Genomic DNA, 12,650 nt, shown 5'->3' with positions numbered 1-12,650 from the left:
ACCCTGCAGTGCTGCTATACAAATTCGTAGCAGTGCATATTAAGGAGACAACATTTCCTAGTCCTATTTTTTAAACAGAGTTGCAAACCAATCTTTGTAAATTTACCAGATTTTATTACCAAATTGTCAGTAGCCCACTATCATTAACTGAAAAATAAAAACTTTTCTTAAAACTATAATCTAACTTTTAACTTACGGTATTTGTATTTTTAATATGCATATATTTGTCAATGGTAGTAATCTTATTCTTACCAATATTATTTTGCTAACAAAAAAAATTGAGTAATACTAAATGTCCATAAGAGAATAATTTGCCAAATAAACACTCCCAAGAGATTCAACCACAATATCCATACCGGTACAATTGCCCGCGGATAATAAGTGATGTAGGCAAGAAAATTAAAAATTAATTTTTTATTACAATAAATTAAAACCTAAACAATAAACAGAGCTAAAAAACCTCCATGAGGAGGGACCAGTAATATAGGTACAATGATGCGGTGAGCTATGGGTTGTATCTAAACTGGCAGCCAATTATTACCCCTACTTTATATGTCTAAATCATGGGGTGACATCTCACAAATGGTTAATAACCCATAGAGGGAACAAGCAGATATAATTATAAGTATATAATATATTATATTCAAGATCTATCTACCAGGTCTCCTATTCAATAAAGATCAACGTCATATCCCGATATATAAGTAGAGGTTTAACAGTGGAAGGCCGTCATTATCCTATATAGTCAAAGTTGATGGGCAACCAGTGCAATACAGCAGATGCCAGTGCCGATAATGAGAGCCTAATATAGCCAGGGTGCTTACCGCAAAACCGTGTCCTGTGTCCTTCCCTCCCGCCCGACGAGCGCCGTTTCGCTGCTCGCATCTTCCGGGGGCGTGTGCAGTTAGGGGTGCCGACGCTGCAGAAATAGGCCGTGCATGTTTGTGATAGGGTAAGCCTCCAGGTCTAATGGCCTGGTTGCCCATCAACTTTGACTATATAGGATAATGACGGCTTTCCACTGTTAAACCTCTACTTATACATCGGGATATGACGCTGATCTTTATTGAATAGGAGACCTGGTAGATAGATCTTGAATATAATATATTATATACCGGTACTTATAATTATATCTGCTTGTTCCCTCTATGGGTTATTAACCATTTATGACATGTCACCCCATGATATAGACATATAAAGTAGGGGTAATAATCGGCTGCCAGTTTAGATACAACCCATATCTCACCGCATCATTGTACCTGTATTACTTGTCCCTCCTCATGGAGGTTTTTTAGCCCTGTTTATTGTTTATGTTTTTATTTATTGTAATAAAAAATAATTTTTAATTTTCTTGCCTACATCACTTATTATCCACAGGCAATTGTACCGGTATGGATATTGTTGTTGGAAAAAAAATTGAGCAAACCCTTGCAGCTTACAGTTCTTCATCCAAAAAATCCAATGCACTAGATGTTTTCCTCCAAAAAGTTACTTTTATTATGTCACAGTATATACAGGATAAAAAAGCAACATTTTAGCCACTTATGTCCTTTTTCTAGCCATAAACACTTATGATAGCCATGAACAGAATTATTTTACTATGATTACAGATAAAGGGAAACTCTACCTCAATCAATATTAGGTATCAATAAATGATGTAAAGGACAATTGACGATTTAAACCCTTGGGTTGAATTGATGTCACGCCAGTACAAGAAGATGCTCGGCGAGCAGCGCAAAGGGAGACGGTGAAACAGGAAAAGGAAGGCCCCAACGATAGGGATTGCAACCCCTCAACACTTGGCTGCAAAGTTCAGAGATGGCCTTTCTGAGGCCATTAAAGATGTTATGGTGGGGTTCCCTGCGCCTACGGGTCTGAATGAGTCTATGACTATGGCTATTCAGATTGATCGGCGTTTACGGGAGCGCAAACCTGTGCACCATTTGGCGGTGTCTTCTGAACAGGCACTTGAGACAATGCAATGTGATAGAGTTCAGTCTAGAAGTGAACGGCAAAACTATAGGCGGAAAAATGGGTTGTGCTTTTATTGTGGTTCAGTCTAGAAGTGAACGGCAAAACTATAGGCGGAAAAATGGGTTGTGCTTTTATTGTGGTGATTCAGCTCATGTTATATCAGCATGCTCTAAACGCACAAAAAAGGTTGATAAGTCTGTTGCCATTAGTACGTTACAGTCTAAGTTCATTCTGTCTGTGACTCTGATTTGCTCATTATCATCCATTTCCGTCGATGCCTATGTAGATTCAGGCGCTGCCCTGAGTCTTATGGATTGGTCATTTGCCAAGCGATGTGGGTTTAGTCTTGAGCCTCTGGAAGTCCCTATTCCTTTGAAGGGAATTGACTCTACACCTTTAGCTATGAATAAACCTCAGTACTGGACACAAGTGACCATGCGTATGACTCCCGTTCATCAGGAGGTGATTCGCTTCCTGGTATTGTATAATTTACATGATGTTCTAGTACTTGGTCTGCCATGGTTACAAACTCATAATCCAGTCCTTGACTGGAAAACAATGTCTGTGTTAAGCTGGGGATGTCAGGGGGTTCATGATGATGCACCTCCGATTTCTATCGCTTCATCTACTCCTTCTGAGGTTCCTGTATTTTTGTCTGATTATCGGGATGTTTTTGAGGAGCCTAAGCTCAGTTCGCTTCCTCCTCACAGGGATTGCGATTGTGCTATAGATTTAATTCCTGGTAGTAAATTTCCTAAAGGTCGTTTGTTCAATCTGTCAGTGCCAGAGCATACTGATATGTGGGATTATGTTAAGGAGTCCTTGGAAAAGGGACATATCCGTCCATCTTCGTCCCCTTTGGGAGCAGGTTTTTTTTTCGTGGCCAAAAAAGATGGGTCCTTGAGGCCTTGTATAGATTATCGTCTTTTGAATAAGATTACCGTAAAATATCAGTATCCTTTGCCTTTGTTGACTGATTTGTTTGCTCGCATTAAGGGGGCTAAATGGTTCACTAAGATTGATCTTCGGGGTGCGTATAATCTTATACGAATAAAGCAAGGTGATGAGTGGAAAACCGCATTTAATACGCCTGAGGGCCATTTTGAGTATTTGGTAATGCCTTTCGGACTTTCTAATGCTCCTTCAGTCTTCCAGTCCTTTATGCACAATATTTTCCGTGAATATCTGGATAAATTTATGATTGTGTATTTGGATGATATTTTGTTTTTTTCTGATGACTGGGAGTCTCATGTTCAGCAGGTCAGGAAGGTGTTTCAGGTCCTGCGGGCTAATTCCTTGTTTGTAAAGGGCTCAAAGTGTCTCTTTGGAGTCCAGAAGATTTCTTTCTTGGGGTATATTTTTTCCCCTTCTACTATTGAGATGGATCCCGTCAAGGTTCGGGCTATTTGTGACTGGACGCAGCCTGCATCTCTTAAGAGTCTGCAGAAGTTTTTAGGCTTTGCTAATTTCTATCGTCGTTTTATAACTAATTTTTCTAGTGTTGTTAAGCCTTTGACGGATTTGACTAAGAAGGGTGCTAATGTTGCTGATTGGTCTCCTGTGGCTGTGGAGGCTTTTCGGGAACTTAAACGCCGGTTTTCTTCTGCTCCTGTGTTGCGTCAACCTGATGTTTCGCTTCCTTTCCAAGTTGAGGTTGATGCTTCCGAGATTGGAGCGGGGGCGGTTTTGTCACAGAGAAGCTCCGATTGCTCGGTGATGAAGCCATGTGCGTTCTTTTCTAGAAAATTTTCGCCCGCTGAGCGGAATTATGATGTGGGTAATCGGGAACTTTTGGCCATGAAGTGGGCATTTGAGGAGTGGCGTCATTGGCTGGAGGGTGCTAGACATCGTGTGGTGGTCTTGACTGATCACAAAAATCTGATTTACCTTGAGTCTGCCAGGCGTCTGAATCCTAGACAGGCTCGTTGGTCACTGTTTTTCTCTCGTTTCAATTTTGTGGTTTCATACCTGCCAGGTTCAAAGAATGTGAAGGCGGATGCTCTTTCTAGGAGTTTTGTGCCTGACTCCCCTGGAAATTCTGAGCCCACTGGTATCCTTAGGGATGGGGTGATTTTGTCGGCCGTCTTCCCAGACTTGCGACGTGCTTTGCAGGAGTTTCAGGCGGGTAAACCTGATCGTTGTCCGCCTGAGAGACTGTTTGTTCCGGATAGTTGGACCAGTAGAGTCATCTCCGAGGTCCATTCTTCTGCGTTGGCAGGTCATCCTGGAATATTTGGTACTAGAGACTTGGTGGCCAGGTCTTTTTGGTGGCCTTCCTTGTCGAGGGATGTGCGTTCTTTTGTGCAGTCTTGTGAGGTTTGTGCTCGGGCTAAGCCTTGCTGTTCTCGAGCCAGTGGATTGTTGTCACCTTTGCCTATCCCGAAGAGGCCTTGGACGCACATTTCCATGGACTTTATTTCGGATCTCCCTGTCTCTCAAAAAATGTCTGTCATCTGGGTTGTGTGTGACCGCTTTTCTAAAATGGTTCACCTTGTACCCTTGCCTAAGTTGCCTTCCTCCTCTGAGTTGGTCCCTCTGTTTTTCCAGAACGTGGTTCGTTTGCATGGGATTCCGGAGAACATCGTTTCTGACAGGGGATCCCAGTTTGTGTCTAGATTTTGGCGGACGTTCTGTGCTAAGATGGGCATTGATTTGTCCTTTTCGTCTGCATTCCATCCTCAGACGAATGGCCAGACGGAGCGAACTAATCAGACCTTGGAAACTTATTTGAGGTGTTTTGTTTCTGCTGATCAGGATGACTGGGTTACCTTTTTGCCGCTGGCCGAGTTTGCCCTTAATAATCGGGCTAGTTCTGCTACCTTGGTTTCTCCTTTCTTTTGTAATTCGGGGTTTCATCCTCGTTTTTCCTCTGGTCAGGTGGAGCCTTCTGATTATCCTGGAGTGGACATGGTGGTGGATGGGTTGCATCGGATTTGGAGTCATGTGGTGGACAATTTGAAGTTGTCCCAGGAGAAGGCTCAGCAGTTTGCTAATCGCCGTCGCCGCGTGGGTCCTCGACTTCGTGTTGGGGACTTGGTGTGGTTGTCTTCTCGTTTTGTTCCTATGAAGGTCTCTTCTCCTAAGTTCAAGCCTCGGTTCATCGGTCCTTATAGGATCTTGGAAATTCTTAACCCTGTGTCGTTTCGTTTGGATCTCCCGGCATCGTTTGCTATTCATAATGTGTTCCATCGGTCGTTGTTGCGGAGGTATGAGGTACCTGTTGTTCCTTCGCTTGAGCCTCCTGCTCCGGTGCTGGTGGAGGGAGAATTGGAGTATGTTGTGGAGAAGATCTTGGATTCTCGTGTTTCCAGACGGAAACTCCAATATTTGGTCAAGTGGAAGGGTTATGGTCAGGAGGATAATTCTTGGGTGGTTGCCTCTGATGTTCATGCTGATGATTTGGTCCGCGCTTTTCATAGGGCTCATCCTGGTCGCCCTGGTGGTTCTCGTGAGGGTTCGGTGACCTCCTTGAGGGGTACTGTTGTGAGTTCTGTTTTTGGGCTCCCTCTGGTGGTTACTGATGGTACTGGGTGATTTGTGTTCTGCTGTCTCTGGTGCCCACCTGTTCTATTAGGATTTGGGAGTTTCCTATTTAACCGGGCTTTCTTGTCATTTCCCCGCCGGCTATCAAGGTTATCAGAGTGTTTTGTTACCTCAGCTTCTGGCTTCAGTAATCTTCAGGACAAGCTAAGTTTTGATTTTCTTGTTCCACGTTTTGCTTTATTTTTGTCTTGTCTAGCTTGCATATAATTGTCTCTTTGCTGCTGGTTGCTTTAGTGGGCTGTAATTGCTCCTCATGTTCCATGAGTTGGAACATGAGTTCAAGTAATTACAAGATGGTTTTTTGAAGGGTTTTTTGCTGACCGCGCAGTTTACTTTTGTATCCTCTGCTATCTAGTTTTAGCGGGCCTCATTTTGTTGAATCTGTTTTCATACTGTGTATGTGCCTTCCTCTCATTTCACCGTCATTATATGTGGGGGGCTGCTATTTCTGTGGGGTATTTCTCTGGAGGCAAGAGAGGTCTGTGTTTCTTCTAATAGGGGAAGTTAGATCTTCGGCTGGTGCGAGACGTCTAGGATCAACGTAGGCACGTTCCCCGGCTATTGTTATTTGTGTGTTCAGGTTTAGGGTCGCGGTCAGCTCAGGTTCCATCACCCTAGAGCTCGTTGGTGCTTGTCCTTTTGTGATTCCCTGCCATTGGAATCATGGCAGAACTTATCTAGATGTGTGGTGAGCGCTTTGTCCCACCAAGGGCTTCACAGAAATTTATAAAGGAGAGCCGTAAAAATAAAACAAAAATGTTTTCCCACAAAAATTATTTTTTAGCCCCCAGTTTTGTATTTTCCCGAGGGTAACAGGAGAAATTGAACCCCAAAATTTGTTGTCCAATTTGTCCTGAGTGCGCTGATACCCCATATGTGGGGGGGAACCACTGTTTGGGCGCATGGGAGGGCTCGGAAGGGAAGGAGCTCCATTTGGAATGCAGACTTAGATGGAATGGTCTGCAGGTGTCACATTGCATTTGCAGAGCCCCTAATGTACCTAAACAGTAGAAACCCCCCACAAGTGACACCATTTTGGAAACTAGACCCCCTAAGGAACTCATCTAGATGTGTTGTGAGAGCTTTGAACCCCCAAGTGTTTCACTACAGTTTATAACGCAGAGCCGTAAAAATAAAAAATCTTTTTTTTTTCCCACAAAAATTATTTTTTAGCCCCCAGTTTTGTATTTTCCCAAGGGTAACAGGAGAAATTGGACCCCAAAAGTTGTTGTCCTATTTGTCCTGAGTACGCTGATTCCCCATATGTTGGGGTAAACCCCTGTTTGGGCACACGGGAGAGCTCGGAAGGTAAGAAGCACTGTTTTACTTTTTCAACGCAGAATTGGCTGGAATTGAGATCGGACGCCATGTCGCGTTTCGAGAGCCCCTGATGTGCCTAAACAGTGGAAACCCCCCAATTATAACTGAAACCATAATCCAAACACACCCCTAACCCTAATTCCAACGGTAACCCTAACCTCACCTTTAACCCTGACACACCCCTAACCCTAATCCCAACCCTATTCCCTACTGTAAATGTAATCTAAACCCTAACTGTAACTTTAGCCCCAACCCAAACTGTAGCCCTAGCCCTAACCCTAGCCCTAACCCTTACCCTAGCACTAACCCTAGCCCTAGCCCTAACCCTAGCCCTAACCCTAGCCCTAACCCTAGCCCTAACCCTAGCCCTAATGGGAAAATGGAAATAAATACATTTTTTTTAATTTTTCCCTAACTAAGGGGGTGATGAAGGGGGGTTTAATTTACTTTTATAGCGGGTTTTTTAGCGGATTTTTATGATTGGCAGCCGTCACACGCTGAAAGACGCTTTTTATTGCAAAAAATATTTTTTGCATTACCACATTTTGAGAGCTATAATTTTTCCATATTTTGGTCCACAGAGTCATGTGAGGTCTTGTTTTTTGCGGGACGAGTTGACGTTTTTATTGGTAACATTTTCGGGCATGTGACATTTTTTGATCGCTTTTTATTCCGATTTTTTCATGAATTTCTTTTGGGGGAGGCGTTTATACCGTTCCGCGTTTGGTAAAATTGATAAAGCAGTTTTATTCTTAGGGTCAGTACGATTACAGCGACACCTCATTTATATCATTTTTTTATGTTTTGGCGCTTTTATACGATAAAAACTATTTTATAGAAAAAATAATTATTTTTGCATCGCTTTATTCTCAGGACTATAACTTTTTTATTTTTTTGCTGATGACGCTGTATGGCGGCTCGTTTTTTGCGGGACAAGATGACGTTTTCAGCGGTACCATGGTTATTTATATCTGTCTTTTTGATCGCGTGTTATTCCACTTTTTGTTCGGCGGTATGATAATAAAGCGTTGTTTTTTGCCTCGTTTTTTTTTTTCTTACGGTGTTTACTGAAGGGGTTAACTAGTGGGACAGTTTTATAGGTTGGGTCGTTACGGATGCGGCGATACTAAATGTGTGCACTTTTATTGTTTTTTTTTATTTATTTAGATAAAGAAATGTATTTATGGGAATAATATTTTTTTTTTTTCATTATTTAGGAATATTTTTTTAAATTTTTTTTTTTACACATTTGGAAATTTTTTTTTTTACTTTTTTACTTTTTCCCAGGGGGGGACATCACAGATCGGTGATCTGACAGTGTGCACAGCACTCTGTCAGATCACTGATCTGACTTAGAGCAGTGCAGCCTTCACAGTGCCTGCTCTGAGCAGGCTCTGTGAAGCCACCTCCCTCCCTGCAGGACCCGGATCCGCGGCCATCTTGGATCCGGGCCTGGAGCAGGGAGGGAGGGAGGTAAGACCCTCGCAGCAACGCGATCACATCGCGTTGCTGCAGGGGGCTCAGGGAAGCCCGCAGGGAGCCCCCTCCCTGCGCGGTGCTTACCTGTACCGCCGGCACATCGCAATCATCTTTGATCGCGGTGTGCCGGGTGTTAATGTTCCGGGGGCGGTCCGTGACAGCTCCTGGTACATAGTGCCGGATGTCAGCTGCGATAAGCAGCTGACACCCGGCCGCGATCAGCCGCGCTCCCCCCGTGAGCGCCGCCGATCGCGCTGGACGTACTATCCCGTCCGTGGTCATAGGGGCCCACCCCACCTCGACGGGATAGTACGTCCGATGTCAGAAAGGGGTTAATGGAACACACAACTGCTTCTCCTAGGAACACCTTCTCCAGTGAAGTCAGGCTCAAAGTGTAATCACAGTTTTTTTTCTCCTCTCACTAATCTATTTAGTTTATGGATAACATCCTAATTATTACAGAAATATTCTATTTTATAGATTGCTTTAGTAGCTATATACATTGTTGGTTTACACTGGTTACTTTATTATCAACCTCAATTAGCTCTAGCTGCAATGTTTAAATCACTATTACATAACAAAACTGGGCAATGTTCAGTATTTAAATAGACATCATTACATCTGCAACTTTGCCTAATCCATGAGCACACTACTAACCTGTGATATTATTTTGAGAGGAGATAGGTTTATTTTACCGATATTTTTGACAGAGTTGGGAAATTTTTATGTTATCCCAAAACTATATATAGATTTATTTGATTTTTCAATCCTCAATTTTTCGTTAATTTTTAATGGATTCCAAGTAAAGGTTACACTTTAACATAGTAAGACTATTAATATTTAAATCACTGAATTGTTCACAATTTATTTTCGGTTAAAAGTCCGCTCTGTTCCTGAGCTGTAAATTGGTTAGATATTTCATTTTGGGGAATTTCTTTGATTAACTTTCAGTGAAAAAATAAATTATGAAATTTCTTCATTTCTCATAGGCTTTATAATGCTTTAAAAACATTTGTGACCAGAAAACCCTCATATGTTCACTTCATATATTGTATGCTTTATATACTATATCAAACATAAATTTGGCAGGATCTTTACCTCTTTTCCCCATTCATCAATTGTTCTCCATAGATTATTATAATCCAAAATGACCAAAGGGTTCCATGCTGGAGGAAAGGATCCATGAAATGCATAGGTTTTTCCCTTAAAAAGTCAGAAAAAGGAGTTATTAGGCCCATATAACTGAAAACACTTCATGATAAAGCAAATATAGAATCATCCTTGGGTCCAAGGTAGCACACTTTGTTATATGTAATTGGCTTATTGACTCAATGTACATTACTATTTCACTCAATGGAAATCCCCAACAACTTCATCTATTACGTAATGTGGGATGCTATTAAGCTTATGTAAGAAAGCAGAACAAAGATATCCTGAAAATGTAAGCAAGAAAATACAAAATGAACAAAATCAAAATAATAAGTTTGTTATCAAGGCTTGGGGCAGAAAATAATAATACATTCTATGTTCATTTATTACACACCATGACGAAGAGTACCATTACGGATTTATCTTCATACTCAATCACTTTACTTTTCAGCTCATATTTCAAACACTTTACGTTTTATTTTTGTTCATCCTTACAATTATTCATAATGACTATTACATATTTTTATTTGTCATCTTATGCTCATGTGTCCTCGTTCTAGTTAACATGCAATAATTTATATGCAATATATTTAATTTCATCTATATTTCACCATTGATGTGGAAGATGTGGAAAATTGATACAGTATGAATGCTTTCAAAAATATAACTCTTATACAGTACAGACCAAAAGTTTGGACACACCTTCTCATTTAAAGATTTTTCTATATTTTCATGACTATGAAAATTGTACATTCACACTGAAAACATCAAAACTATGAATTAACACATGTGGAATTATATACTTAACAAAAAAGTGTGAAACAACTGAAATTATGTCTTATATTTTAGGTTCTTCAAAGTAGCCACCTTTTGCTTTGATGACTGGTCAATATTTTACAGACCACCCTTCAGCTTTAAAGCAGCATCAACTCTTCTCAGTACACTTACACAGAGTTAGCAATTTTGGAGTTCTATTTGGACCACCCAGAGGTTGTAGATACGGATACGTGGTCCAAATACAGGGAACAATGGGAAAGCAGGATGTTGTAATTTAAACTTGTAACGTGCCTTATGATCGTCACGCTGGCTCACTATTATTGACGGCTATTTGCTTGATCAGAGCTAGCTTCTGTACTGATTGTAAACAGCCATCAGTATATGTATTTTGTTATGTCTACCCATGCTGACCCTCCCCTCTCCTCATCTGTGTAGACCACGTCCCACTCTTGCTTTGACTGAGTCTTCATCTCTGATTTTATTATACTGATTCATGACTATTTTTGTAATATTTCATTAACAAACATTAAATGTTAAATGTGATGTCCTGCAACATCCTTGGACTTGTCTCCCATGGAGCACATCTAGGATGTCATTGGTCAGTAATTGCAAAGGGAGCTGCCAGCGGCGGATCTTGATAATTTCCATGCAAAGTTCTTTCAGCCTAACTGAACTTTTCCCCAAACAACCATTAAGACCCTTAATAGCAATGTGTGTAAGTGCGAGTATTTCTACTTGTTGTGCACACATTCTATAATGAATACATCAAGATGTTTTGAAAATTTTGTTTCGATTTATTCATCTTTTACATATCAATACTAACATGTCTATATATCCTGTGATTTTCATAAATCGACAACTTTTCTTTCTTGATGTTACAATTTTAATGATGAGGAGTATATATATTTATACACTGCCCAAAAAAATAAAGGGAACACTAAAATACCACATCCTAGATATTACTGGATGAAATATTTCAGTTGCAAATCTTTATTAATTACATAGTGGAATGTGTTGAGAACAATAAAACATAAAAATGATCAATGTAAATCAAAATGAATATCCCATGGAGGTCTGGATTTGGAATGATACTCAAACTCAAAGTGGAAAATCCAACTACAGGCTGATCCAACTTCATTGGAAATGCCTCAAGACAAGGAAATGATGTTCAGTTGTGTGTGTTGCCTCCATGTGCCTGTATGACCTCCCTACAATGCCTGGGTATGCTCCTGATGAGGCGGCGGATGGTCTCCTGAGGGATCTCCTCCCAGACCTGGACTAAAGCATCTGCCAACTCCTGGACAGTCTGTGGTGCAACGTGACGTTGGTGGATGGTGTGAGACATGATGTCCCAGATGTGTTCAATCGGATTCAGGTCTGGGGAACGGGCGGGCCAGTTCATAGCTTCAATGACTTCATCTTGCAGGAACTGCTGACACACTCCGCATGAGGTCTGGCATTGTCCTGCATTAGGAGCAACCCAGGGCCAACCGCACCAGCATATGGTCTCACAAGGGGTCTGAGGATCTCATCTCGGTACCTAATGGCAGTCAGGCTTTCATCTGTGAAGAGCACAGGGCGCCAGTGGCGAATTTGCCAATCCTGGTGTTGCGTGGCAAATGCCAATCGTCCTGCACGGTTTTGGGCTGTGACCACAACCCCCATCTGTGGACGTTGGGCACTCAGACCATCCTCATGGAGTCGGTTTCTAACCATTTGTGCAGACAGATGCACATTTGTGGCCTGCTGGAGGTCATTTTTCAGGGTTCTGGCAGTGCTCCTCCTGTTCCTCCTTGCACAAAGGCTGAGGTAGCGGTCCTGCTTCTGGGTTGTTGCCCTCCTACGGCCCTCTCCATTTCTCCTGGTGTACTTGCCTGTCTCCTGGTAGTGCCTCCAGCCTCTGGACACTACGCTCACAGACCCAGCAAACCTTCTTGCCATCGATGTGCCATCCTGGATGAGATGCAATACCTGAGCCACTTGTGTGGGTTGTAGAGTTCGTCGCATACTACCACGAGTGTGAAAGCACAACCAACATTCAAAAGTGACCAAAACATCAGCCAGAAACAGGCCCCATCTGCAGAACCACTCCTTTATTGAGTGTGTCTTGGTAATTGCCAATAATTTCCATCTGTTGTTTATTCCATTTGCACAACAGCATGTGAAATTGATTGTCAAACAGTGTTGCTACCTAAGTGGACAGTTTGATTTCACAGAAGTTTGACTAACTTGGAGTTATACTCTGTTGTTTAAGAGTTCCCTTTATTTTTTTGAGCAGTGTGTTAAGGACTGGCGGAACGCACCAAGACTAAGATGTTATGGAATTAGGTGCGTTCGCAGTCCGAGGTCCACCGTGCAGGTAAAAACCCTGCTGCTAGTAGAGACGGACTATACGGCGGTACTATAAA

The 12,650-nt window shown here is 41.9% G+C and overlaps 1 protein-coding gene across 1 annotated transcript in view; it reads right to left on the bottom strand.

Annotated features, from left to right (window-relative positions):
- LOC138673067 (amine oxidase [flavin-containing] A-like) overlaps positions 1 to 12,650 on the bottom strand; it is a 141,793-nt gene that overhangs the window by 82,213 nt on the left and 46,930 nt on the right. Inside the window, exon 4 of the mRNA XM_069761648.1 lies at positions 9,415 to 9,519. Coding sequence (XP_069617749.1) covers positions 9,415 to 9,519 — 105 coding nt within the window. The remainder of the gene's footprint in view (positions 1 to 9,414; positions 9,520 to 12,650) is intronic.

Source organism: Ranitomeya imitator, chromosome 3 (genome assembly GCF_032444005.1).
Source record: "Ranitomeya imitator isolate aRanImi1 chromosome 3, aRanImi1.pri, whole genome shotgun sequence".
Classification (NCBI taxonomy): Eukaryota; Metazoa; Chordata; class Amphibia; order Anura; family Dendrobatidae; genus Ranitomeya; species Ranitomeya imitator.
Note: the sequence above shows the minus strand (reverse complement) of the source record. Positions and strands in the feature narration are given on the sequence as shown.